This window comes from Mercenaria mercenaria, chromosome 6, assembly GCF_021730395.1.
Source record: "Mercenaria mercenaria strain notata chromosome 6, MADL_Memer_1, whole genome shotgun sequence".
Lineage (NCBI taxonomy): Eukaryota > Metazoa > Mollusca > Bivalvia > Venerida > Veneridae > Mercenaria > Mercenaria mercenaria.
Genome location: NC_069366.1, coordinates 75,148,446 through 75,175,405, shown reverse-complemented (window position 1 = coordinate 75,175,405; position 26,960 = coordinate 75,148,446). Strand labels below are relative to the sequence as shown.

At 36.5% G+C, this 26,960-nt stretch overlaps 1 protein-coding gene across 2 annotated transcripts; it reads right to left on the bottom strand.

Moving 5' to 3' along the window:
• Positions 1 to 1,607: 1,607 nt before the first annotated feature.
• LOC123548501 (beta-1-syntrophin-like) lies at positions 1,608 to 23,349 on the bottom strand. 2 transcript variants are annotated; one of them, XM_045335802.2, is made up of 6 exons: positions 22,768 to 23,339; positions 18,522 to 18,904; positions 17,681 to 17,823; positions 12,016 to 12,212; positions 8,804 to 8,997; positions 1,608 to 7,378 (listed from the first exon to the last, which is right to left on the bottom strand). In XM_045335802.2, exons 1-6 carry the CDS (start codon positions 23,237 to 23,239, stop codon positions 7,286 to 7,288), a joined length of 1,482 nt encoding a protein of 493 aa, XP_045191737.1. In that variant the 5' UTR covers positions 23,240 to 23,339; the 3' UTR covers positions 1,608 to 7,285. The 2 variants fall into 2 exon arrangements, with proteins under 2 accessions (XP_045191737.1, XP_045191738.1); XM_045335803.2 differs by lacking the exon at positions 1,608 to 7,378 and having other exon boundaries at positions 8,823 to 8,997; positions 12,008 to 12,212; positions 22,768 to 23,349.
• Between the last annotated feature and the right edge of the window lie 3,611 nt (positions 23,350 to 26,960).

The following is a 26,960-nucleotide window of genomic DNA, read 5'->3' as shown; positions in this document are numbered from 1 at the left end:
TTTCATGATCATCCTTCAAGGGGTTTAGGAGATATAGAGCTGACACAAAATGGAAGGCTCAAACCTTTCACCCTGTTGTGACCTTGACCTTGAGCTGGCATGGCTGACTCATGGGTTCTGCACATCGTCTTGATGAGTTGATCATTTGACCCAAGTTTTATAAAATTCCTTCAAGGGGTTTAGGAGATACAGAGCGGACACAAAATGGAAGGCTAAAACCTTTGACCTTGAGTTGTGACCTTGACCTTGAGCCAACAAGGCTGACTCATGGGTTCTGCACATCGTCTTGATGAGGTGATCATTTGACCCAAGTTTCATGAAAATCCTTCAAGGGGTTTAGGAGATATGGAGCAGACACAAAAGTGTTACGGACAGACGGACGGAGACCATTCCTATAACCCCCCACCATTTGTGGCGGGGGATTAATAACTGAAAAACATGCAATAGGAGCGATCGCCATGAAGTCACACATTAACATCTGTTTATCTGGTGGTGGGCAAAACAAATGTTTTTAAATCGTTTGTGTATTGGATAAGAATTTTTAAATTTTAATAACTTTTTCGCTCATTTATGGATTTTCAAAATTCGAAGTTTTGAAATACTTACAATTTTCATATCTTCGTATTTAAATATCTTTTTCAAATGACTAACCGTTTTTTAAATGACATATAATTTTAATAGCGGTGTAGTGATGTTTAAAACTTTTAGAAAATCATTTAAGTTAAGCTTTCATATTTAATTCATTTTATTTCAAAATAATAATTAAAAGTAACTAATAAATTTCTTGATTTATAACCTTTCCATTGATGAAAAAATTATTGTTATAATTTGTGTTTTAAGGAAGTTTTTGCCGTTAGAGAAACATCACTGTTTACAAAAAAACATGGATGTTTTGCGTTTGCCCACCCGATCTTATCAGTTCTAAAAATAGAAAATACAATGGATTTGTATACAAACATGATCTCTCCTATAGATATATCATCTTTGTTGACTGTCTTTTCTATACTGTGAAATCATTATTATTCGTGGGGGACTAATTTTCGTGGGCCCAATGTGGTTCTGGGACGATCTGTGTATGAAAAGAATTGGAACCACTGCCTTACCCTTGCATGATCGTAAGAGGCGACTAATAGGGTCTTAACACTTGGTTTTGCAGTAACTCTGTGATTCCAGCAGGTATGCAAATTTTGATTCCATACTTCATGTTTTTATTTCGATGTAAATGAGATGTGGAACCAAAATTTGTAGTCCTGTTTGGCGTCATATAACCTATACTGTGTTGGTGCGCCGTAAAACCCAAATAAATAAATAATTTTTGTGGATTTTTTGGTCGAGTCTATCCATGAAATTTAATCAAACAAGTAAATAAAAAAAATTTGTGGTTGAGTCAATCCACAAAATTTAACCCAAACGGAGAAATGAAATTCCAGTTCATTTTAGGTTCAAAAGTTGAAATCCACAAATTCATATTCCCACAAAATTGCCATTTTGACCCAAACCACAAAATCTCATGCCCACGAAATTAAATGATTTTACAGTATTTTATTTCCCTGGCTCTTGTATACCTACAGGGTCACATATCAATTATCAAAAATAACAAACTGTAACCCACTTCAGCTATTTATTTCACATTTCTATATAACATTATCACAAATATTGGAGCAACCTATACTACCGGGTATCACCAACATATCAGTAATTTCCAAAAATGTAAATTACCTGTTAAGAAATTTAAGCTAGTACAGAATAACTGTTTGATCCACTAGCTCCATTAAGAGGTTTTCATGAATTTTGGCTTTATTTTGCAAAATCAAGACATAACTTACACATCATTCTTAAGGTCTCTAAATGTGGCAGTAAGAACTTCTGGACTATAGGATATCCTTTATAATGTCTTTTTTCTGTTTTGGTTAGAAAATGTACTTTTCCCTGTTTATAGTAATTTCCTTAAGTTCTATTGTTACTGTTTGATGCTAATTTGAATCACTCTGGAGTCCACTTCCTGGAAAAGCCAGTACTGGAACCATATGAGAAGAGGTGGTCATGACCCTAGCAGAGCTGATTCCATGACCTAGGATGAGAAGCCGGCACTCAAAGCACCAGACCACTGCTCCCCTGTGTAAAATTAAGACCTATCAATAATACTGAAAGCTACTTCTTGGAACTGTTGTTTGCTGACTAACTCAAAAATCCCTAAAGTTTTAAAACAAGTCATTTACAAACAAAGCCCAACTTGAGATCTTAAAAAAAATGCCGAAACTGGTTGAAATACCCAGTCTATAAATGCAATAAATTCATCAGTAAAAGAGATATTTTGAAAAATTTAAAAAAATCTATTTCCACCATTATACTGATGTATTATATGAATGGCATTACCTTACATTTAAACAGAAAACAATGAATCCCCACATTAAGGAATAGGTGGATCATGCAACAATTCTGCAGTTTGTGAAACTTTGTAATTTCAACCTGATACAGAAATCCAGTTTGCATCAGAAATAATGAATGAAACGTATATATACATAATGTATTACTGGCCACATTTATTTCTCATAATGTTACAATATAAAGATGAAACTGAGTATATTTATCTTGATTAGAAATTGAGTATGTCTAACTATAAACTTCAATCATATATAAATGCCTTCATGATAAAAGGACCAACTTAATGATCTATGACCATTTAAGACAAAAGACTGAAATTTTGACACATGCTGCTTTGATGTATAGAGCAAACAGCTTTCCTTTGCAAAAAATCCAAAAACAAGATTTTCTTTAAATGATAAAAATCTTCAGCTTGAATATTTAAATCAGGTGGTCCATTCCATAATCACTGCTCACATAAGTCTGAATATATATTCCATATACATTTATGCATTAAATTATCTTGTGGAAATACAATTTCACCGACTTGCTTGTAATATCTACCAACTTTGTATAATTGACCTAACTTGCTTTCACTACTGACGGGTCAAAATTGAATGTACCAAAATTAGACAAGATGTATTGTGAGATCATTATTATTCCAGGAGGACAAATTTTCATTGTTCAGTCAATTCATGATATTTAATCCCAAGGAACAAGTAAAATTCCCCGTCACTTTATATTCAAAATCTGACATCCACGAATTTGTGTCCCCACAATGAATATGCCATTTTGACCAAAAGCATGAAATTTTGCTGATGAAATTACACTATTTCACAGTAGTATTTGACTGTAAAATATACATTAAATTGCCAATATTACTAAGAACCATACAAAATGTAAAATATTCATCCAAAGTCAGACTGTGCCAAAATATCCCAAATACGGTATCATGAACAAATATGGCTAAAAAGCTATAAAAAATTGTACAAAATTATTAACAGAACTTTGCAAACAAAAATATGACGTAAAATTTGGTTAACAATAATCACAACAACAAAAGATAACAACATAAATAAATATAATGTGATATATATACATCATGGTCCAGGGATATGGGTTCAAGTTAACAGCAAAACTACAGAAGTGTCCATTAGGCATGAATGCCCCGGCAGTGTGATGTGAAGGCAAAGAAGTGTGCATCTTGTGAAGAATGCAAATTTGACATGCACTGTGACCTTGAACCTTGAGTTGTCTACATGATTCTGGCATGCAATAAATCATCTTGTAGTGGTCAATCGTGCAAAATTATTCCGTAATATCATCAAGTACAACAAAGCCAGTTAGGATTTTCCCAAACACACACACCGACGGACAGGGATAACACTATATGCCCTTATCACTGAGACAAGGGCATTCTAAAACTACCTAAACAGTTGCTATTTCAACATGATTATGTATGTATACATATCTCTATAATACATATTTTCTATTCACAATATTTATTTGTACATGAACATATAAAACTATCCTATGTAAAATATTTTGAAAGTGTGATATTATATAGCACAAATCTGTGAAAGAACAAAAATTATGCAGTTAAAGGTCAATCACTCAAACTCATCCATATAGATTTGAACATTTTGACATTACTGGGAAACAGAGTAAAAATAACATGAATTTATCATTGGTCATGATGGCCCTATGTTGCTAATGAACGGTTTTGTTTGTTGACTAAATGAACAACAAAAATTATCTCTGCTGAATTATCTCTTTCTGACTTACTGCAACATAACTAAATTGTGTATTTTTTCATTCTTGTTATAAACATAATCTAATACAAATTTCTGAAAGAAATTTCCTTAAGACTTATGTACATAATACAAATACATAATCACCAGATTACTTTTTTTTCAAGCAATACACTCAGAACTAGAGCAAACAATGTCAACCCTCAGCTTAACCTGTAAAGAAAAAAAAAGAGTGCACACCTCTAAAATGGACATCAACTATCAGGGGATATAACTCTCCTTCTTACCAACATCTCAGCTACAAGTGAACATGTACAAAATCCATTCATACTTCCATTCTATATAGAATTTAATGTCACAAACAACTGTAATGAGGTCAGTTGGTTTTATAATTACACTTATTTTATACAAGACGGTCATGATGACCCTGAATCGCTCACCTGAGTAATATGATCCACCAGTTTCAAATGTCAAACTGATGCTAAAACATAAAGAAAGTAGGTCAGTAGGTCACATTCATGGTCACTGAAAGTCAGTTTTAAGATTGGTGTGCAAAACTGTACATGTCATCCAAATTTCAAGGCTGTATATTAAGGGGTATAATTTGAACAATCTTATAAGAGATCCACTAGGCAATGCTACACACCAAATATCAAAGGCCTTGGACAAGAAGTTTTTTTTTTCTATATAAGTCTGTGTTAAACTTGGGACCTCCAGGGCAGGGCCTCTTTTCATCCCAGGGGCATAATTTGAAAAATTTTGGCAGAGGAACACTAGGCAAGGCAACACACCAAATATCAAAAGCCTAGGCCTTGCAGTTTCAGGCAAGAAGATTTTAGAAGTTTTTTTCCTATATAAGTCTATGTAAAACTTGAGAACCACCAGGGCAGGGCCTCTTTTCACCCCAGGGTAATAACTTGAACAATTTTGGTAGAGGACCACAAGGCAATGCTACATACCAAATATCAAAGGCCTAGGTCTTGTGGTTTTAGACAAGAAGATTTTAAAGCATTTTCCTATAAAAGTCTATGCAAAACTTGGGACCCCCAGTGGGGGACCTCTTTTCACCCCAGGGGCAAAATTTGAACAATCTTTTTAGAGGACCATTAATGATGTCACATACCAAATATCCAGACTCTAGGCCTTGCAGTTTTGGACAAGAAGATTTTTAAAGTTTTTCCTTTCGGTTGCAATGGCAACCAGAGTTCTGCATGGAATTCAATTCTTTGAAAAATTCTGAAAGGGGACCACCCAAGGGTCATTCCTATGAAGTTTGGTGTAATTCTGTCCAGTGGTTTTCAAAAAGAAGATTTTTTTAGAAAATGTTGATGGACACACGATACACGATGGACATAGAGCGGTCACAAAAGCTCAACATGAGCCTTTGGCTCAGGTGAGCTAAAAATTTGGGTCAAAGGTTACAAACCTGAATTTGGGGACCAGTCTAAAACTTTAATATCTGATTGGTTGCTTCTAAATAAATTTTTTAAATTGACTGGTTGCTTCTAAATAAAATTTTTAAATTGACCAATGGCAAAGCTGTATTCCAAGAATTGTCTCCAAACTAAGTTTATTACCTTGGAGCAATTTATATAATTAAGACTAATAAAGACTAAAACCTAATACATAAAGTCTATAAGTGAGGTAAAGAAAAACAACACTGTAATGCGTGTATTTTTTTTGGAAAAGTCATTCCACCAAGTCGCTCATTTAATAGCCTTTCCACTCTTTCAGTTTCAAGTATCTATTTTTTCTGTGTGTTTTTCTCTGTTCATATGATCTCTTGATACACTGTAGCTGTCAACAGCAAAATCTGGCCATTATCAGATGCCCATAATAATGTACCATATAACCCATGCTAGCAACACCAGTGAAGGTGAATACCTCATTACAGATAGTATAACCTCTCCTAACAGATACCTCTCTATAACAACACATAATTTTTTTCCAAATACTGGCTAGGAACCAGTAGCTGGACAAATTTTCATATTTGGGCTCCATCATTTTCTCAAAAAAGTATTTGACATAAATGAAGATCACACTGCACAAACTTCAGCTCCTTCTGCATCTGATGTTGCAATCAGCATCACGTTGTAATGTAATGGGTTCCACGGGGCCTCAAATGGGGTCACAAAAAGACATATCTTCCATTATCTACTAGATAAATACATAAGTACAAGCACTACATATGATCATCATCTGATACTTATTATGCTTCTACTTGGAAACACTGAATGAACATGTGGTCAATTTGAGTAATTAACTGTATAAAATGTACACTAGCAATAATAAAAGGATCAATATGAAAAAAAAAAAAAATCCTCAAATATATACCCAATCAATTACAGTATTTTTCCCTATGTCTTTCCAAGCTAGGGAAATTTGGTCAATATCTTTGGAATATTGTTCCATACTGACTGTGTATTTGATTAATATCATGACTAGAAAAAAACAACAACAATAAACAGATGTGATAGCGGTGGCATAAACTTCATCCTGACAAAATGGGACACTATAGCTTGTCAATCATTTTCCAAATTATTTACTTATCACTATGCAGATTTTAACAATCAGACTAAAAACAAAATTTTCCAATAATGTCATTCTATGCAGACATTAATAACAAGGTCCCCTCTGTCGTGACAAGGTTCAAAATTATGCTATAAAAAAACCAACATCTGAGCAACATATATGGAGTACTTACTGTAAAATTAATTGAATACATAACCAACATAATATGCTCTATACGTACCTAATTCAAACATTTTCTTTTATATTATGTGTCGTTCTGAAGTGTTTCATAAAGTTACAATATGGTTTGTTTGAAATGCTTTCAAAACTGATAACACTGCAGTGGTAAAACAGACTACAGAAATAAATCCCATTCTAAACTGAAAGAACACCCATTTCTACTTCTCATCAAATGTCTCTGTAAACAGACGAGTTTAACAGTCTTTTTAACACTTCCAACATATATGGCAGTTTAGTATCTGTTGTATCAATTCATCATTAAATATCTATACAGCAGCACCTATAGACATACTTTTACAGAGAAATATGAAGTATATCTTTAACATGAACGTATGGAAACAAGGCTACTGGAACAAGATTCTTTGGGCGGACTCCAAGGCTCCGCTGGTCTCAAATCTCAGGGCTCCAAGGGGCAATGTTCAAGCAACCAGTCCAAGACGACTCACTTTTGCAGAAAGAAATGTATGAAGCACAAAAACGAGAGGTTTTGGACAAGACTCTAAATCTAACTCCTGAAATGATAAAAGCAAAATACAGGTAAGCTCAATCTTAAAAGGCATCTTGTGGTCTCATGTTAAAATCGGTCATTTGGCTGAATGCTGCCTTGTCCAGAAGTGGTGTTCAAAGGTAAAAAAACTTTATCTTTTATGTATTTTAGGGCATTACATTTTAATCAAGAAATAATAATCATATACACTATGTCTAGGTCTATAAGACTTTTATCAAAATATCATTTCATATTTTAAGTCTTGTAAAAACCAAATTTCTTGTCTCTCAACATACAATTAAAACACCAGCTGTTTGTAAAACATGTATACCGGGCATAATGACCTATCCCATTTTCAGTCTTGAAATCACTTTAACCTTGACCTTTGACCTACTGACCCCTAAAACAAAAGGGGGCATCTACAGACCAAAGGCAGTCATCCTATGGTGTTTGTCGACTGCAGGCCAAAGCGTTCTATACTTTAGCAGATAGAACTGTTTTCCTTCTCAAGGTCATTGTGATTGCAGACAATCATCCTGTGATGTTTGAAGACTGTAGACCAAAGAGTTCTTAATTTATTGGGTGGGACTTGTTTTCAGCCTCAAGGTAAATGTGACTTTGACCTCCGGCATACTCACCCCCACCACCCTCTTCAAAATATTATCAATCATCTACTGACCACAGGCAATCATACTATGAAATTTGAGAACTGAAATCATAAGTGTTCTTTCGTTATTGAGTGGAAACAGTTTTCTATCTCAAGATCACAGTGACCTTGACTTTTGACCTACTGACCCCCAAAACATTACTAGTCACCTACTGACCACAAGCAATCATCTTATGAAGTTTGATAATTGTGAGGCCATGCATCTCTATTTATTGATCAGAATAGAATGGTCAGCCAACTGACAGTGTTTGTTTTGTTAAATGCCGTATTTCAACAGTATATCAGTTATGTAATGGCGAGCAGTTAAAGCCTAACAAGTGTTTCTGGATTCTGTACTAGTACAAACCTCTTCTCTGTAAGTAACTGCCAACTTCTCTACATGAATCAGAGGTGAAGGATGAATGATTTCAGTCACAATATTATCAAATCGTCACAGATAACATAAGCCCCACTCGGGGATCGAACTCACAACTCAGCGATCCATAGGTCTGCGCTCTCACTATTTAACTAAATGGGCGGGTGACAAACAATGAGCAAAACAATATACCCCCTCTTCCTTGAAGGCGAGCACTATGAATATCTAGATATTACATGTTCATTAAGCACTTGAAATGATTTTTTACAGTACAAAGTGTATAACCATAATGATTACATTTTTAACCATCAAATTAAACAATGGGAGAAGGTAAAAATAATATTCACACCCTCCTACCACCTAACATTATAGTTTGGATTTAGTTGCCCCTAAAGCTGAAGGATAGCACCAGCAATTTGTTTTAATACCTGTTCTCCCTCCTCCCCAAAATCTAACCACAGCAGTCTATGTCCATCATCAGCAGACATACGTAACTTCTCAAACGGAAAATACCACAGCAGCTTTGGTTTGTCTCCCTCTGTAGCAGGTTTTAAGGCATGTAGAGCAAATCCATTCTCAAAGTGTAACGTCAGTTTACCTTTGTGGTTTTGCCAACTCGCAGCTGGAAATAGAAGAATACAATATATCAACCTTTACCCAGCTAAATTTCTAAAATGGACTGTTCTGTCATTCAATTTGGGCAGTGCCACTTATTATTCAAAGGGGTGTTCACTTACAATTTACTGACTAAATAGCAAACAGTGCAGACCAAGATCAGCCTGCACAGATTTTGTCTGCACTGGTCACAAAGGTAGAATCACTTGCCGCAAGCAGGCTAAAGGTTAAAGTAACAAGAGGGCCATGATGGCCCTATATCGCTCACCTGTTATCATTGAACTTGAGGACAAGAAGGTCCTCAGAAAAAATATCTAAGTCCAAAGGACAGTAACAACAAAGGGAAGAAATTTAACCAAAAAGAAAAAACAATTCTTATAAGGTACAGATATGTCAAAATACACCTAAAAATTGGAGGTACCATCCATGTTGTACCACAGAAAAGTGGTCTCAGTTTTTCCCTACAGCCAATAACAAAAAAGTTACTAAAAATAAGCTATTTATAGTAACGTAAAAGGGAAGAAATTGTATTTTTTTTTATTGTAAGTGAACAAAAGAAGGATCTGCCGAATAAATCTGTTGACATAAATGAAATCAGTATCTTCATTAGTTACGGAGATATGCCCATTTTAATTTGAATTAAAGGGAGGTAATTTGACATAAAATCAGTCCATAGTTATCTACCCTGATTGGCTCAGTCCAACTAATGACAATAATGAATTTCAAATAAGTCCTATAAGTACTTACTGATATAAATCCATTTTGATTACCATCAGGGGAGGTAATCAGATATAAAATAACTCTGAACCTACGCTTGGATCTGATTTGTCATGGAATCCAAGAATTATTGTTGTTGAAGTTATTTTGGAAGTCTGTATCAGATAAAACCATAAATGAAGTCTCTATATGGCTGCAAAAGCCAAAATAGCCAATTCTGGACTTTTAAGGGGCCACAACTCTAGAACCCATGAAGAAATCTGGCCAGTTGAAGAAAGGAACCAAGATCTTGTGGTGATACAAGTTGTGTGCAAGTTTGGTTAAAATCGAATCACAAATGAAGCTGCTATTGTGCAGACAAGGTCAAAATAGCTAATTTTGGCCCTTTCAGGGGCCATAACTTTGGAACCCATTATGGGATCTGGCCGGTTCAACTAAGGAATCAAGATCTTATGGTGACACAAGTTTTGTGCAAGTTTGATTAAATTCAAATCATAAATGAAGCTGCTATTGTGCAGACAAGGTCAAAATAGCTAATTCTGGCCCTTTCAGGGGAGATAACTCTGGAACCTATAACGGAATCTCGCCAGTTCAAGAAAGGAACCAAGATCTTATGGTGATACAAGTTCTGTGCAAGTTTGGTTAAAATAAAATCATAAATGAAGCTGCTATTGTGCAGACAAGGTCAAAATAGCTGATTCTGGCCCTTTCAGGGGCCATTACTCTGGAACCCATAATTGAATCTGGCCAGTTCAAGAAAGGAACCAAGATCTTATGGTGATACAAGTTGTGTGCCAGTTTGGTAAAAATCAAATCATAAATAAAGCTGCTATTGTGCAGACAAGGTCAAAATAGCTAATTTTGGCCCTTTCAGGGGCCATAACTCTGGAACCCATAATGGGATCTGGCCAGTTCAACAAAGGAACTGAGACCTTATGGTGATACAAGTTGTGTGCAAGTTTGGTTAAAATAAAATCATAAATGAAACCATTATCGTGCAGACAAGAAATTGTTGACGGACGGACGGACTCATGCACTGACAGACGACGGACGAAGGGTGATCACAAAAGCTCACCTTGTCACTATGGGACAGGTGAGCTAATAATAGCACAGTACCTAACTTTACCTATTAGACAAAACTGGTAATGCAATATTTTCTTTGGATAGATCTATATAATCAAGGTACAGTAAGTGTATCTCCTTCTGCTGAAGTAACTTCATAGCAATGCTATTGCTTCACTGTCCATTATTATCTGTATTACATGTACTGACATGGAATATTTCTGTATTTACATACTTTAATCTAAATGAAAACAATGACTTTTATTAAATATACATCATATTTTTGCTGTTTATTACATTAGTCAATAATTGATAATCTGTTTTTCAATCAAATAACAAAAGTTACAAGAGTCACAAACTGTCACAATATTCTTCCGTCACAGCAAATTACATGTGGCTTTTAAAATACTCTACTTCTTCAGCAGAATAGTTGTCAATTTTCTCAATTTCAGCTAAATTCAAGGGACATAACTCCAGAGCAACAAAGACTATTTATGTTGTTATTGAACTTGGCCATGAATATATGCCCATAAACATTCTAAATTTGGTGGAAACTGTGTAAGTACAGCTTAAGTTATAAACTGGATACTGTCAATTTATGCGATTTTAAGTAACTCAAGATCCTCTAACAATCCGACTGTTATCAAACCTGTCCAAGATATTATTCCCATTAACACTGTGACTCAGGTTTGGTGAATATTGGATAAGAACTGCTTAAGTTAGAGTGGACACTGTCAATTTTCACAATTTTCAGTAATTTAAGGGCCTAACTCCAGAGCCTTTAGGACAATCCAAATAGTTATCGACTTGGCCAAGCCATTATGCCCAAAAACATTGTGACCATGATTTGTGAACAATGAACAAGAACTGCTCAAGTCAGAAAGGAGACAACTTTTGTGGACGCTGTCCATCTCCCACAGGTGATCACATAATACCTCCAATATAAAGTGTATAAAAATCCTGTATTAATTTTCCATTATAAAAGCTTCCAATGGTCTATGATCTGCAAAAATGATCTTGTTAGAGACAAATTACCTACATCATGGTTTAATCTGCCTTTCCCCATTTGAGAACAATGACTAGTTGCCAATTAATTACTTTTAGTCTCTAATACACAACAATATGCAGTGGCAAAATGTATTATTAAAGTCAAAAGCAATATATCTTTGTCTTAAAACAAATGAAGTATTTTTGAAGTTGATGTAATTGGAAAACTATGGTATACAATTTATATTCACCAACTTACGACAAGTCACTTCCTTGACAAGAGCAGCTGCTCCGTGTGATCCTTGTACAAGAGCACGAGACCAGTGAGCAAGATCCCTTTGTGTTTCAACACGAAATATGTGCATCTCAACTCCATTTCTGGTTCCCGAGCGTGTCCCAAATGAGAGAACATCAGCACCTGCTGCTGAGGTTGTTTGGTGACCAGAATGTACCAACCTTGAAAAATAATAATTTATTTTATAAATTATACTAATTCATTTTATGCTGATTGTAAAGCAAGTTTTACAATTTACATCAATCACTCTTGATGTCTCAGTCCTGACTATCCATTGCTACAGGGGTTTGAGAGAAGAGAATCCAGTTTCCCTTTAAATGCTTAGTGACAAGCCAGGGAGCTAGTGGTATCAATTTTCACTTCTTTCCTATGACTATGATGCAGCCAGGGAGCAAACCACAACCTCCCACACCCAAAGCTGGCCATCTTCCCATAAGGTAGAGCCCCCATGTGATTTGGGAAACTTGTGAAAATTAGTATGTCACACAGCCCATTCCACTCTGTGTTCAGACCTAATGTTTTGTTCACAGGAGGTAACTTCTGAGGCTATTCAAATTTTGTATAATTATGTCCCTTTTCTTCTCAAAACATTGGATAATCAGAGCCAAGAAAGACTGGTCAGAATGTATAAGAGTAGTGATTGAATAAAGACAAGAGCCATGTTAGACATGGCTAATCCCCCCGCCTGGCATATTATAATTGAAGGCTTAAGTTCCTGGCAAGTTAGTGTCTGAAAGGATTAATTTTGGGGAAAGCTTTGAAGAACCGTTTAGTTGTGGTCCGCATCAGGGGTTTTAAAGATAAGGAAGAAAGAATAAGTCAGTGGTGAGGTGGTTTACTGCTAAATTTTATTAATTTTCATGAACAGTATAGCTATGATGTTTTTCTATACGGCTACTGTAAAAAGAAGGAATGGAAAGCTAACAGGGAACAAGAGTGCCAGAATGTCACAATATACGCCCGTCACAGCAAATTTCTTTACTCTAGCAGCTGTATTTGCAAATGGAATTTTAATTTTGTGGTTGTTTAGTAATTATTGTAAGTCTTTTGTTTTTCTAAGTCCACAAAAAAACTCCTTACCAGGTAGAGATACCTTAAAATACACCTAAAATTGGAAAGTAACATCTATGTTGTACCACAGAAAAGTGGTCTTGTTTTTTCCCTACGGTCAATTATAAAAATGTTACAATATAAGTTATTTATAGTAACAACTAAGGGAAGTTAATCTTAAAAAAAAATTTAAAACAAGAGCTGTCTCCATAGGATGACATATGCCCCCGATGGCACTTTGAATGAGTAGTTATGGCCGATGTTAGAGTTTAGGACCTTTGACCTACGGAGCTGGGTCTTGCTCGCGACACGTCGTCTTACCGTGTCACACATTCATGCGTAGTTATTTTAAAATCCATGCATGAATGACAAAGATATGGACCGGACACGCCCATCAATGCACTATCATGAAAAATGACCTTTAACGTCTAAGTGTGACCTTGACCTTTGAGCTACGGACCTGGGTCTTGCGCACGACACGTCGTCTTACTGTGGTACACATTCATGCCAAGTTATTTGAAAATCCATCCATGGATGACAAAGATATGGACCGGACACGCCCATCAATGCACTATCCTTTAACGTCTAAGTGTGACCTTGACCTCTGAGCTACGGACCTGGGTCTTGCGCGCAACACGTCGTCTTACTGTGGTACACATTCATGCCAAGTTATTTGAAAATCCATCCATGGTTGACAAAGATATGGACCGGACACGCCCATCAATGCACTATCCTTTAAAGTCTAAGTGTGACCTTGACCTTTGAGCTACGGACCTGGGTTTTGCGCGCGACACGTCATCTTACTGTGGTACACATTCATGCCAAGTTATTTGAAAATCTATCCATCGATGACAAAGATATGGACTGGACACGCCCATCAATGCACTATCCTTTAATGTCTAAGTGTGATCTTGACCTTTGAGCTACGGACCTGGGTCTTGCGCGCGACACGTCGTCTTAGTGTGGTACACATTCATGCCAAGTTATTTGAAAATCCATCCATCGATGACAAAGATATGGACCGGACACGAAAATTGCGGACAGACTGACAGACCGACAGACTGACAGACGGACCAAAAACTATATGCCTCCCTTTGGGGGCATAAAAATTGTAAGTCCACACAAAAATCTTTACCAGGTAGAGATTGGTCAAAATACACCTCAAAATTGGATGTAGCATGCAAGTAATTCTAAAGAAGGGAACTGCGCATGACACTTCTTCTCATGATGGTGTATAATTGTGCCAAGTTACATCAAAATCCCTCCATGCATGAAGAAGAAATGCTTCGGACAAAGTCATTCTTGTATCTGACCTTTGGCCTCTAAGTGTGACCTTGACCTTACACCTAGGGACCTGGATCTTGTGCACGACACTCCGTCTCGTGGTGGTGAACATTTGTGCCAAGTTATATCAAAATCCCTCTATGCATGAAGAAGAAATGCTCCGGACAAGGTTTTCATTCTTGTATCCTTTGACCTCTGTGACCTTGACCTTAGACCTAGGGACCTGGTTCTTGTGCATGACACTCTGCTTCATGGTGGTGAACATTTGTGCCAAGATATATCATAATCCCTCCATTCATGAAGAAGATATGCTCCGGACAAAATTTTTAAGAATATATGATAAAGGAGAATAACTCAAAAAATAAGCAAGGTAGAGTTATTGTTCTTGCACACTGCACTTCCTCCCAATGTGTTCTATCAGTGTATGAAGTTTGAAGAAAATCCCTCCAGTACTTTTGGAGTTATGCTCCGGATAAATTTTTTTAAAGAAAATAAGATAAAGGGAAATAACTCAAAAAATAGGCAAGGTAGAGTTATTGTTTTTGCACACTGCACTTCCTCCCACTTCGATAAAACCATCAGCCTTCCGTAAGCAAGCTGGATTGCTTCAACCCATAAAATAAATGTACAAGCTATGTGGGGCTTAGGACCATGAGAGGCAAACGTTAAGGGACAGTGATCCATGATCTGTGCACTTAACCACAAAGGACTCTCCGCGGTCATTAACAGCATACCTTTTTCTCCAGTAATACATGGATTGTTCCAGCTAGCTGCAAGACTGCTATGCAAACCTTACCTTTTAACAATGCTGATTTTATTTTGACTCAGATACTGTGTTCACTACAGTAGGACTTGGGCACATGTGCCATAAAAGAACATTTTCTTAATAAACTGACATCATTTTAAAAGTCAGCTAATATAAATTTGAGCCATAAAAGTCATTAATGAATTTTTTGCAGGACGTACAAAATTAATGACAGAATATGATTGTCATAATCGTTATTTCCCATTTTAATATGCTTGTCTCTGTTAAAACACTCTTACGCTAGTGCGGTGACGTCAAAGTTTTTGTTGCGACCAAGAAAGAGCGCTTCTATATTTTATCTACTGTTTTAGATATATAGGACATATTAGAATCGAAATAATTTATAGCAAAGGAGTGTTTTAACACTATTTATATACTCTGGCAGTTATACGTCGTACAAATAATTTCACTCGTGCAGTTATTACGCCCGACGTATAACCGCCCATCGTGCATAAAAAGTGATAAAGCACTCTTTTGCGATATATTATTTCTTAAATCTAATTCTGTTGTTTATCTTCACTGTATGAATTGCGAAAAACATAAATTCCTTGTTTTATATTATATTTCCTTTCCATTATATATATTTTTTAAAATAAATTGCGTATTTGTTTTGTTTAACCTTTCGCCTGCTGGAGACGAGTGATTCTGCCTCTGCAACCAGTGCAGACCAAGGTCAGGCAGCAAATCTTTTTTTCAGTGAACAGCTGTTTGAATAATAAGTGGAACTGCTCAAATTGGATGATGGACCAGTCCATTTTAGAACTAAGAAAGGTTAACATTAGAATCTCCCAGTCTGTCAGTTCAGAAAAACTGCAGCAGCATCTAAGGAACGTTCTGAATACAAGCAGTGTCACCAAAACGGCAGTATGTTATCACTATGCGATGATATCCTAACTTTACCACCCTTCCTTATGCAGTTCATACAAAATGTATGAACTGTATGAAAAGTAATGAATATAGAAGATGGAAATATGTTGAATTAATGGCTCCAGAACATGTAGTAATTCCCTGGACAATCAAACCAGATTAAACAAGCAAATTCGATAAATTGGTATCCCCCACCAAAAGGGTTTGTGGTGAGGAATGGCAAAAAAATATATCCCGCAAAAAGTTAAGGATGTTAATAAGAAGCAAATAATTTCATTAGTCAAAATCAATTTAACAGAAAACAAATGTTTAATTAAAGAGTACATAATAAATGTATGATACTTTGATCCTGACTAAAGAATTTATTTTGAATGGGATATGCTTAATGTAATAAGTTTAGCTTTTAAAATTAAATGCAATGAATTGAAATGCGAGGTGGGGGAATGGTACAACTTGCATGTTGATAAATATTCATGGAAGGTTTGAAAAAAAATCTAAAATAAGGCATGAAAAAAAAAATATATATTTTTTTTTAGGGGGGAGGGGGGTTGGGAGGGGGAGGGGGTGTGACCAAGGCAAGTGGGTGACCAGGTGTGGGTGAACAACTTCACATGTTAATAATAAATGTTCAGGGAAAAGAAATGAAAGAAATTTAATGAAATTCTGCCAAATGGTAAGTTTGTTCTGTACAAATATGTGGATTTTTAGACAATTAAAGGGCAATAACTCTGAAGTTACAAAAGAAATCCGTACGAAATTGTGTGTGCATAACCGCATTAAAGTGCTCTAAATTCTGTTTAAGTTTCATAGTTCTAGGTCAAATATATCAAATGTTATGATGCAGAAATTGCCATATCTATAGTACCCTATATAGTTAATACTAGAAACTTCTAAGGGCCATAACTCTGGTGTTACTATGGCAATCTGACTGAAACTTGATGGGCCCCATAATCATAGTGGTGAACATGTATATGTTTGTTTGAAAAAAAAATCTAACATAAGGAATATTTTTTTTATTTATTTTTTTTGGGTGGGGGGGGGGGGGGGGGGGGGGGGGAATCAAGGTATTAAAGGGGGTGACCAGGTGTGGGTACACAACTTCACATGTTTACAATAAATGTTCATGGAAAAGAATGAAAGAAATTTAATGAAATTCTGCCAAATGGTAAGTTTGTTATGTACAAATATGTAGATTTTTACACAATTAAAGGGCAATAACTCTTAATTTACAAAATAAATCTGAACAAAATTGTGTGTACACAACCACATTATGGTGATCTAAAGTCTGTTTAAGTTTCATAGTTCTAAGTCAAATATATCAAAAGTTATGATGCAGAAATGCCATATTTATAGTACCCTGTATAGTTAACACTAGAAACTTCTAAGGGCCATAACTCTGGTTTTACTAGGGCAATCTGACAGAAACTTGGCGGGCCACAAAAACTCATAGTGGTGAACATGTATATGAAGTTTTATATAAATATTCCCAACCATTTCCTAGATATGGCTCCGGACGGAAAGACTGACAGAAAACACCAGAACTATATCCCTCCGACTTTCGTCGGGGGATAATAAAATAAATCAATTCAACCTCTGTGACAAGTTTTTTACATTTAAGTTTACCTTGTTGCAAGTAATGGATGACTTTGGAATGGAGTTGCCCACTCCTCCTTACTCCATGGCACTGTGTCATACATCAACATGTCTTTGTCTGTTAACGCTATAAATACTGGCTTCCAATTAGGTGTTCCCTGATCATTCAATAACTAGAACACAAACACTTGCCAATGAGTAAAATCATATAACATTAATAGTTTACAGGAAATTTTCTGACAAAAGAAAACGTCTTAAATATTCACCATACTGTTTGAATTAAATGTTGTGAAACATTTACACTACTAAGCAGACACAGAGCAAAGAAACAACTGCAAACAAGGCAGTAGTTTGAAACTTCAGACTAAATTTTGTGACAATTAATTACTTTTTAGTTTTATGACTAGTCTACACATGTTAACTTGTCATTGGTCAATATTTTTAGACAGAGCAGAGACAGTCAATCAGATACTGGTAAACCAGTCTCAATTTTAGATTTACTTACAAAGAATTTTGTCTCAATAGACAATAACTTAAGAAATCAAGATGTTGCAAGTTTTATCACCAGCAAGAATAAACAAAATACTATCCAATAAAATACTATAACTGAATGCTGTTGAAAAATGGCACTAAATCCAAATTCTACATCAAATCATTAATATTTGTGAGGGATTTATCTTCGTAGATTTCATTGCTGCCTAAAGCTAGGAAATTTAATCCCAACAAACAAACAAAATTACTAATAATAATTATCATATATTCAAAATGCGCAAATTCATATACCCACGAAATAATCCATTTTTAGCAAAACCAAAGAATTATATATCCACGAAATTAAATGATTTCCCATTAAATTGGTAAAATATTTTACCTGTTCTGAGAGCCACCCCATATGTGTAATCTCGCGCTGATTTGGTGCAGAAATCATAATAGTATTAGCATCTTGTACAGACTGAGAGGTTAACATAGTTACATTAGCATGAAGGGCATTGAACCATTCATTAGCTGTTGAAACATCAGGAAAACGTAAAGTACACGAGCTTTTCCCATCAGGGGAGTGAAGTTCCAGTGTCCTCTTTTCTGGGTCACACATACTTAGATTTCGACACAGATAACAAAGTTTTAATGGTATTGTTTTGCTCTCAGACCAGCTGCTTTTCACACCATCTTGTGGGGTTTCATGGCTTCCCCAGCCTATTTCATTCAAAGCAGAGTTCTTTCGAAAGTATGGTGTAACTTCTCGCAGGTATCGAACTACAATAAAAACAAGAGCTGTCAGAGGGTTGCAACGCTTGACTATTCAACAGTCTTGCCACTACAGTAAGTTAACTAAATTAATATAGAAGTCGAAAAAAGGTGCATAGTTTTGTCAAAAATGCAAAACAGAGTTATGAAACCTGTACAATGCTTGTCAGCTCATCACAGTGGACAAGTGTCTGAAGTTTCAATCCATTCCCATTAGTGGGTACTATGATACAAGCTTAAAGGTCCATTACTAAGGGAAAGTGAGTTGGCAATTTTTTTCATAGCCAGTGCATAGACTTCTGCAAGACGCTAAATAATGAAGATTGGCAGGTCAAAATTTACAGAAGGTCTTTGGAACTCAAAGAAATGTATGTGTATTATGTTGAAATTTCAATGAATCGACAGAATGACCCCCCAGGTCTTTTTAACTTTCTTCATACTTCATAGAAAAATAATTGTACATATACTGCGATTTATTTCGAATTTCTACATACCAACTTTCATTTTCCAATAAAATGAAATAGTTTCTGTGCTTTTTAAAAGAAATTAAAATGTTCACTTTCCTTAGTATTGGACCTTTAAATAACAAAAACTTAACAAAAACTGCTAAGCTGAAAAAGGGGCATAATTTTGTAAAAAAGTGAAATAGATTTATGGAACCTGTGCAGTGTAAGACAGTTCATCACAGTAAATAAGTGTGTGAAGCTTCAATCCATTCCCATAAGCAGTTACTGAGATACCAGCTTACATACAAAAACTTAACCAAACCGGCTGGGAATGCTGACGAATGAGAGAGTACAACAGTTCTACCTATTCTTCGGATTAGTCGAAACTAAATACAAAGCCAGCTGAGCACAATGCAGCATTGCTATTAAAATGCAGTTTGATATATGACAGAAAACAATCTTACTCTTAGCGTTTCTGATATTCTTAAACATTTTATTTGTATAAACTTTAGTTACTGGAAGACCTGTTTACTAATATTGGCGCAACTTCTGGCCCAACCCTTGTTTTGTAATCTCATATATCCTTACAGCTAAGCTGAATTTAGTGTAAAAAAGGATAGCAAATATAAGATACATTTGAAATTTGATGAAATTCCAATCACTAGTGTAGTACAGGAGTAGCACAGCTCAAAAAAGGTCATGACTCTGCTTTTGTTTGTTTTGGGTTTAACGCCATTTCTCAACAGTCATGTAACGGTGGGCAGTTAACCTAACCAGTGTTCCTGGATTCTGTACCAGTACAAACCTGTTCTCCACAAGTATCTGCCAACTTCCCCACATAAATCCGCGGTAGAGGACTAATGATTTCAGACACAATGTTGTTTATCAAATAGTCACGGAGAACATACGCCCCGCCCGGGGATCGTACGCACGACCCCGCGATCCGTAGCCCAACGCTCAGCCTCTACCTACTGAGCTAAGCGGGCGGGCGTCATGACTCTGCTGAAAATCATTTAATCAGAACAGAACAATAATATGAACAACTATGCTTAACACTATTCACTAGTGGGGTTTGGTGAAGTTCAGCATAATTATATCAAGCATGTAGTGTGAACACTGTAAAATATGATAAAACAAGGACCATGCTAAAAATCACTGAAGCAGAACATGACAATAATATGCTTAATAAAACTTGGCACCGACCATTTTTTAAGGTTTGGTTGAAACCTGCCCTCTTATAAGAGAAGTGGATAAAACATCATAAAATTTGATGAATCAAGGGCCATAACTCTGTTGAAAAACAACAAACTGGAACATGTCACCGATATGCATAACTAGGAGTTGGGCAGACAAACTTCGTGACAAACTGATGGACAGCATTAAAATAATATGTCTTCCCTACTACATGTGGGCAGACATACCAAGTGTTTAAAAATGGCCGTTTAAGTGAAATTCTTCAAAAGTGAATTCTTCTTATAATGCATTTTAGCCTTTTTGGATTCTTCTTGAGACAAAACACGTCATAAATGTCAACTTTGACCTTTGTTCTAAACAAATAAAATACTAACATTAATATTAATTTTTTTTTAAATTTTTCCTAGAACAGCGTAATATCAACATGATCAAGTGGGGGTAATGAGTAGGTCAGATTTATGTTATATCCTTTGCAATGGTGGGGTATGGTTGTTCCTAACCCAGGCATCAGATCTGTCGGTGGACAATTACCACTTTGCTGAAGGGTTATACCCACAGTATGGCTGCTGGAAGTGACCTATAAAGCTACTATCACTAAACGTCTCCCCCTCTACTTTTCAGAACTGACCAGGTGTCTAGAAAGACACTCTATGCCCACCGTGTGAGTACTATTAAAGTAACCTTTCTGGACAATATACCAAGGCACCTTCCAGGGATCAAACCCCTGACCTCTTGTTGTAGGTGGTCACTAAGGGGTAAACCCCCGAGCAAGGCTGTAGGATTGACCTTTAAACCTTTTTTCAGTTAAGAGTCACACCAACACAATTTAGGCCTGAAGGCGAATTTTCTGGGACAGCTTTTGATGCTGGACATGATTTTGTTATAGGAAGTGTCTAGGGGTACGGATCCATACCTCTAGACAAGCCTGTTAGGGGTTTTCTAGCGGTACGGATCTCCTTTTTCTAGAGATCTAGGGTTATTTATGTCTTAAATTTTGTTGAAAATGAAATAACAAATAAGTCTTAACCAGTCCACTTAAAACTTGGATCTAATTGGTTTACAGATACCAGCGTACACCCGATTGTTAACCTTCTCTTTCAAAACCTAAATAACCGAGGAACTCCAAATGAATACACTGTTCCGTGCTGATTAGTTTGTTGTCAAATAAACTCTTGATAATAGCTAGATTAATGAATGAATCTATCCTTTAAATGAATTCTATTTGAAATTCAGCACAAAAAAATAAATTAGGCATCATAATATGCACCAATTTTTTTCATTTTTTTAACAAGGTATAATGATAATCAGCACGAAACTTGTAATCAATTAAGCGACATTATGTAAAAGAAACTGTTTGTGAAAACGTCCCATGTATCTCGATCGAAACGGCTACCAAATGTGTGAAAAACATAAATACACTAAGGGTTAATTATCAATTAAAAATAGTTTTTTTCCCAACATATGTAACATTATTTTGTTTAATCTGTATATATTTTTTTCTGCCAGTTCGAATCCTCGTGATTTATTTGGTGTTTCTCGGTTATTTACATTCCGAAAGAAAATGTAACAAATTGGATGAACGTTCTTATCTGTAAACCATTTAGATCCAAGTTTAAGGTGCTATTTGTTATTTTATTTTCAGCAAAATTTGAAATGTAAATGAACCTTAATCTCTAGAAAAACTGAGGTCCGTACCCCTAGAAAACCCCTAACAGGCTTGTCTAGAGGTATGGATCCGTACCTCTAGAATCAGATTCTGGAGGTAGGGATCCGTACCCCTAGACACTTCCTTTGTTATAGCCATGTTCTTCGGAATTATAGCTAGGTACATATTTTAGCGTTTTATCGCATTTCAACAAACTGATTCATCAACCTTCAGTTAGCCAGCTGGATGGCTTCTTCACATACACAACTGAAAGTGTCTAGGGGTACGGATCCGTACCTCTAGAATACTTCTAGTTCTACCTCTGATTCTAGAGGTAATTTTAAGGATCCGTACCTCTAGACAGTCACAGGCCTTAGTCATAGCCTCTATTCCGTCTAAACAGCTGATCGCACATACTGACATGCTGCTGTTCGACTGAGGCCTGATAAGGGTAGCCGAATTTAGAGCTCTATGTATAGATCTAGACAGGCCTGTATGGGGTTTTCTAGGGGTACGGACCTCAGATTTTCTCTCACCATCATAAACTTGTAACATTTAAAGACACAAGTCAAAATACAACGATTTACCTTCAACTTCAACCACTTTTCCTGCATTCTTCAATGCCCTGACAGCCTCATCATGTGTTGCATTACAGAGATCTTCCCCATTCACAGCGAGGATTGCATCGCCAACATACAACTGTCCAGTTTTATCAGCTGCCATGCCTTTAAATATCTTACTGATCAAAATGGGCATTTTATTCTCTCTTCCACCTTTAATACTTATACCTAACCCATAAGTTTCTTCTTTTATAACCTTGACAGTGCGTTTTTGACCAGGTATATTGTCGGGAACATGAGCGACTTCTTGATGATTTGTTGAAATGTTCGTAGTCTGAGCGGATATATCGTTGTTTGTAGAAGATGTGGACATATTTTCTGGTGGTTCATCGAGGGATAAGGTTAAAGATTCATCGTTCAACGTTACTGTCACCTTACACCACTGCTGGCGTATATAAACTTCGAAATGCCCCGTTCGTCCAGTTATGTTAGTCGCCATTTTGGAATATTGAAGGGAAGTTACTCTGGGTATAAGTTAGGTAGCAGGGTACACTTTCGAATTTTGGCCCCCGTCAATATTTGTTATAAAGAGAACATCGTGATTTTGGATGTCTGTAAATTAAGGTGAGAGATAATAATTACTAATTCTTTAGAAAATTTATACAGCCGATACATGTAAAATTCTGATGTCAGTTGGAAAACTAACTGCTGGTAGCTTTGTATGATCAATGAGACACCATTTCGCGGAAAAATTCAATTCACGGAAGGGTTCTGTGCTTGTTGATTGATACTCAGGTGGCAGGGGAGCGGTTTCATAGTTTGGCCCCGTCGATTTTCTGTATAAACAGGACAGGGTAGATATAAAGGCATATCTATCTTACTGGTTATTTATCATTATTAATTCTTTAATATATCTGGGGAATGAGGAACGGTTAATGATTCTACATGGCGGGTGTTTTAAAATTCCTAGCTCCGTACTTCCGGTTGAGGCTAAAACATAAACATCAGAACAAAAAGTCGACCAGACGCTCGGCTGTTATCCATCCACTTTTTTTCAAGTGAAAATTAGGGAAATAAAGTGGTGGTTGGGAGACACATTCCACGCCACCTGGGTATGCATCTATATTCGCACTATACATATATGCTACGAAATTGGATTTAAAAATACAAAATAGATGAATGGCAGAGTTCAAAGTGAGGCCAGGTTAGGCTAATTTTGGTCTATAAAATTTGGGTGATTTGGCCAATTTTCACTAAATCTGGCATGGAAAGCGACAGGTGCATAGGACCGGAGAGTCGTCTTTATGTAGTCTATAGTATCTGCAATTGCCCCCCTTAAATCAGATGGTCTTACCTACACAGACCCCATCCAAAAGGCTACTATCTTAAACAAACAATTTGAATCTGTCTTTTCCCCTCCCCAGCCCCTTAGTCTGAAGCATATATGTTCCAACGTCCTCTCATCCCCAGTCTCCATGATGAATAAGATCCAGGTCACCACTGAAGGTGTGGAAAAACTGCTCTATGGCCTATCCCCACATAAAGCCTCAGGACCTGATGAATTATCCCCACGCATCCTAAAAGAACTCCACCATGAAATTGCTCCTGTACTTGCCCATATATACAGGTTATCTCTCGAATCTGGCCTAGTACCCAGTGATTGGAAAAAAGCCACCGTAGCCCCCGTATTTAAAAAAGGTCCCAAGTCTAAACCTAGTAACTATCGCCCAATTTCCCTAACTTGCATTGCTTCCAAACTCCTTGAACACATTGTTGTTTCCAATCTTATGACCTATTTTGACAAGCATAAGCTACTTAGCCAGTTCCAGCACGGCTTTAGATCAGGTCACAGTTGTGAGACTCAGCTCATTAATTTCACTCAGGAACTTTACAATAACACTGAACAGGGTCAACAAACAGATGTTATTGTCATGGACTTCTCCAAGGCGTTTGACAAGGTCGATCACATTAGACTAATTTATAAACTACAAAGCCTTGGTGTCAACCCACAAATTACCAAATGGGTCAAATCTTTCCTGTCCAACCGCTCCCAGAAAGTCGCTGTTGATGGTCATTTTTCCAGTGAACTTCCTGTACTGTCTGGAGTTCCCCAGGGGTCTGTTCTTGGGCCATGTCTCTTCCTGGTATATATCAATGACTTACCAGATTCCGTCAAATGTAACGCAAGAATGTTTGCAGATGACACCATAATATACCTTACCATCAACTCCATTTCAGATAGTATATCTCTGCAACAAGACCTGATTAGCTTAGAAACCTGGGAGAAGACATGGTCCATGGAGTTCAACCCGGACAAGTGTGAAGTCCTTAGAATTTTTAGAAAGAAAAATCCTGTAGTCTACCCCTACAAACTTCACAACATAGAGTTAAAAACTTGTGAGGCAGCTAAATACTTAGGCATAACCATTTCCAAAGATCTAAACTGGTCCAAACACATTGACAGTATCACTTCCAAAGCAACTTCCACTCTTCGCTTCATACAACGAAATGTCAAAACTGATAATAAAAAGGTCAAAATTGCTGCCTATAACACCTATGTCCGCCCTCAACTTGAGTACTGTTCAAGCGTCTGGCATCCTTGGCAAAAAACCCTCACTAGCAAAGTCGAAAATGTCCAAAGGTCAGCTGCTAGGTACGTCATGTATGACTACAGTTACACCAGTAGTGTTACACAAATGCTGAAAACCTTAGAATGGAATACACTCCAATATAGAAGGTTACACAATTCATTAGTAATGTTTTATAAAATAAGGACCCAGACAGTTGCAGTCGACCAATCTCATCTTATTCCAACTAGAAACCTAAATTACTTAATCCCCATGTCTCACACTCAGTACTTTTCTAACTCCTACTTCCCTAGGACCATCCGACTGTGGAACTCCCTACCAACTCATGTTAAATCTAGCCCCAGTCTCAGTATCTTTAGAGAGAGGCTGGCGGTGGTCAGTATGTAATTCTGTTGCCTCTGTCCCATTTTAACTGTAGCATACTGTCTTTTTTAGCTTTTACTCTTTTAACATTGTAACATATCAGTTCTTTAACAACTGTTTCTCTGACAGCGCCGCCCAGTGATAGTCGGAAATCGACGGTTGGGTGAAAGATGTAGATGTAGATGTAGAGTCCATAGTAGTTTCAAAGAAAAATAAGCAAAAACGAGATTTCTATGGATATTTCAACACTGGTACCCACACGTCAATGTGGAATTCGCAAATTTGCACTCCCCTGCCACCTCAGGAACATTTTCGTTATTTTCCGAAAAAACGAGCTGGATGGGCCCCCATTCCGTTTATGTCCTGACGTTCAGTAAGGACTATTAAATTAAGAAATGCAATAAAATTGGACAGTGTTCTTGCAGCGGGATCATTGTAGACTGTTCAAAAGGTGCAAAATTGATGATTTTGGCACACTATTTTTCATGGATGATGTAAACCTTTCGCTTTGATAACTTTCTTTATTCTTGTATGAGAATCCTGATCTTGCCATTAATTAAAAGCACAAAACATGCACGCAATTTATAAAATAGCCACCCAAATTTTGCTCATAGGGGAAGTGCAATATTGCGACTCGCTACATGTAAGACCGTCCGTGCTCAAACTTTTCGCATCTAAGTGTACCTTGCTACCTAAGTTAGGGCGCTTTTGTTTGTAACAAACACAGTTCGGTTTTAAACCGGTTTGCCAAACTTTCGATTTGTATTGTAAAACTGATTTTGATCTCGAAAAGGTTTGTGTCATTTGTTTTCAAAAACCGCTAACCGGTTTGTCAAACCGACCAAACTGCCCGCGGAGGCGGTTTGTTCAGTTTGTTGTATCCGAAATTTATTGCAGTTCGAGAAAAAATGGTGGACCGTGTGGACCAAAATGGAAACGGGTAAAGAAAAAAATAAGAATTGGTTCATTTCTGGTGAAAACCCGTGGTAATCTTATGCTCAGCCAAATTCATTTGTCAATAATTACTTCTTAAAACATTCTCTTTGATTGGCATACATCGTTTTCATCAGTTTCTCTAACCATCGAAATATTCCATTAATAATTTTTCGTTCCAAGATTATTCGACCTCCAACAGTCCAAAATCCAATTACTGTTATAGAATAAAGTTTTAATTTATAGTAAATGTATCTGTTTCTGAAGGATACCATACATACGCAATATTTTGTATTTAAATAAGTGTCTTTGTTGCTAAGCAAGGGATCACTTCTT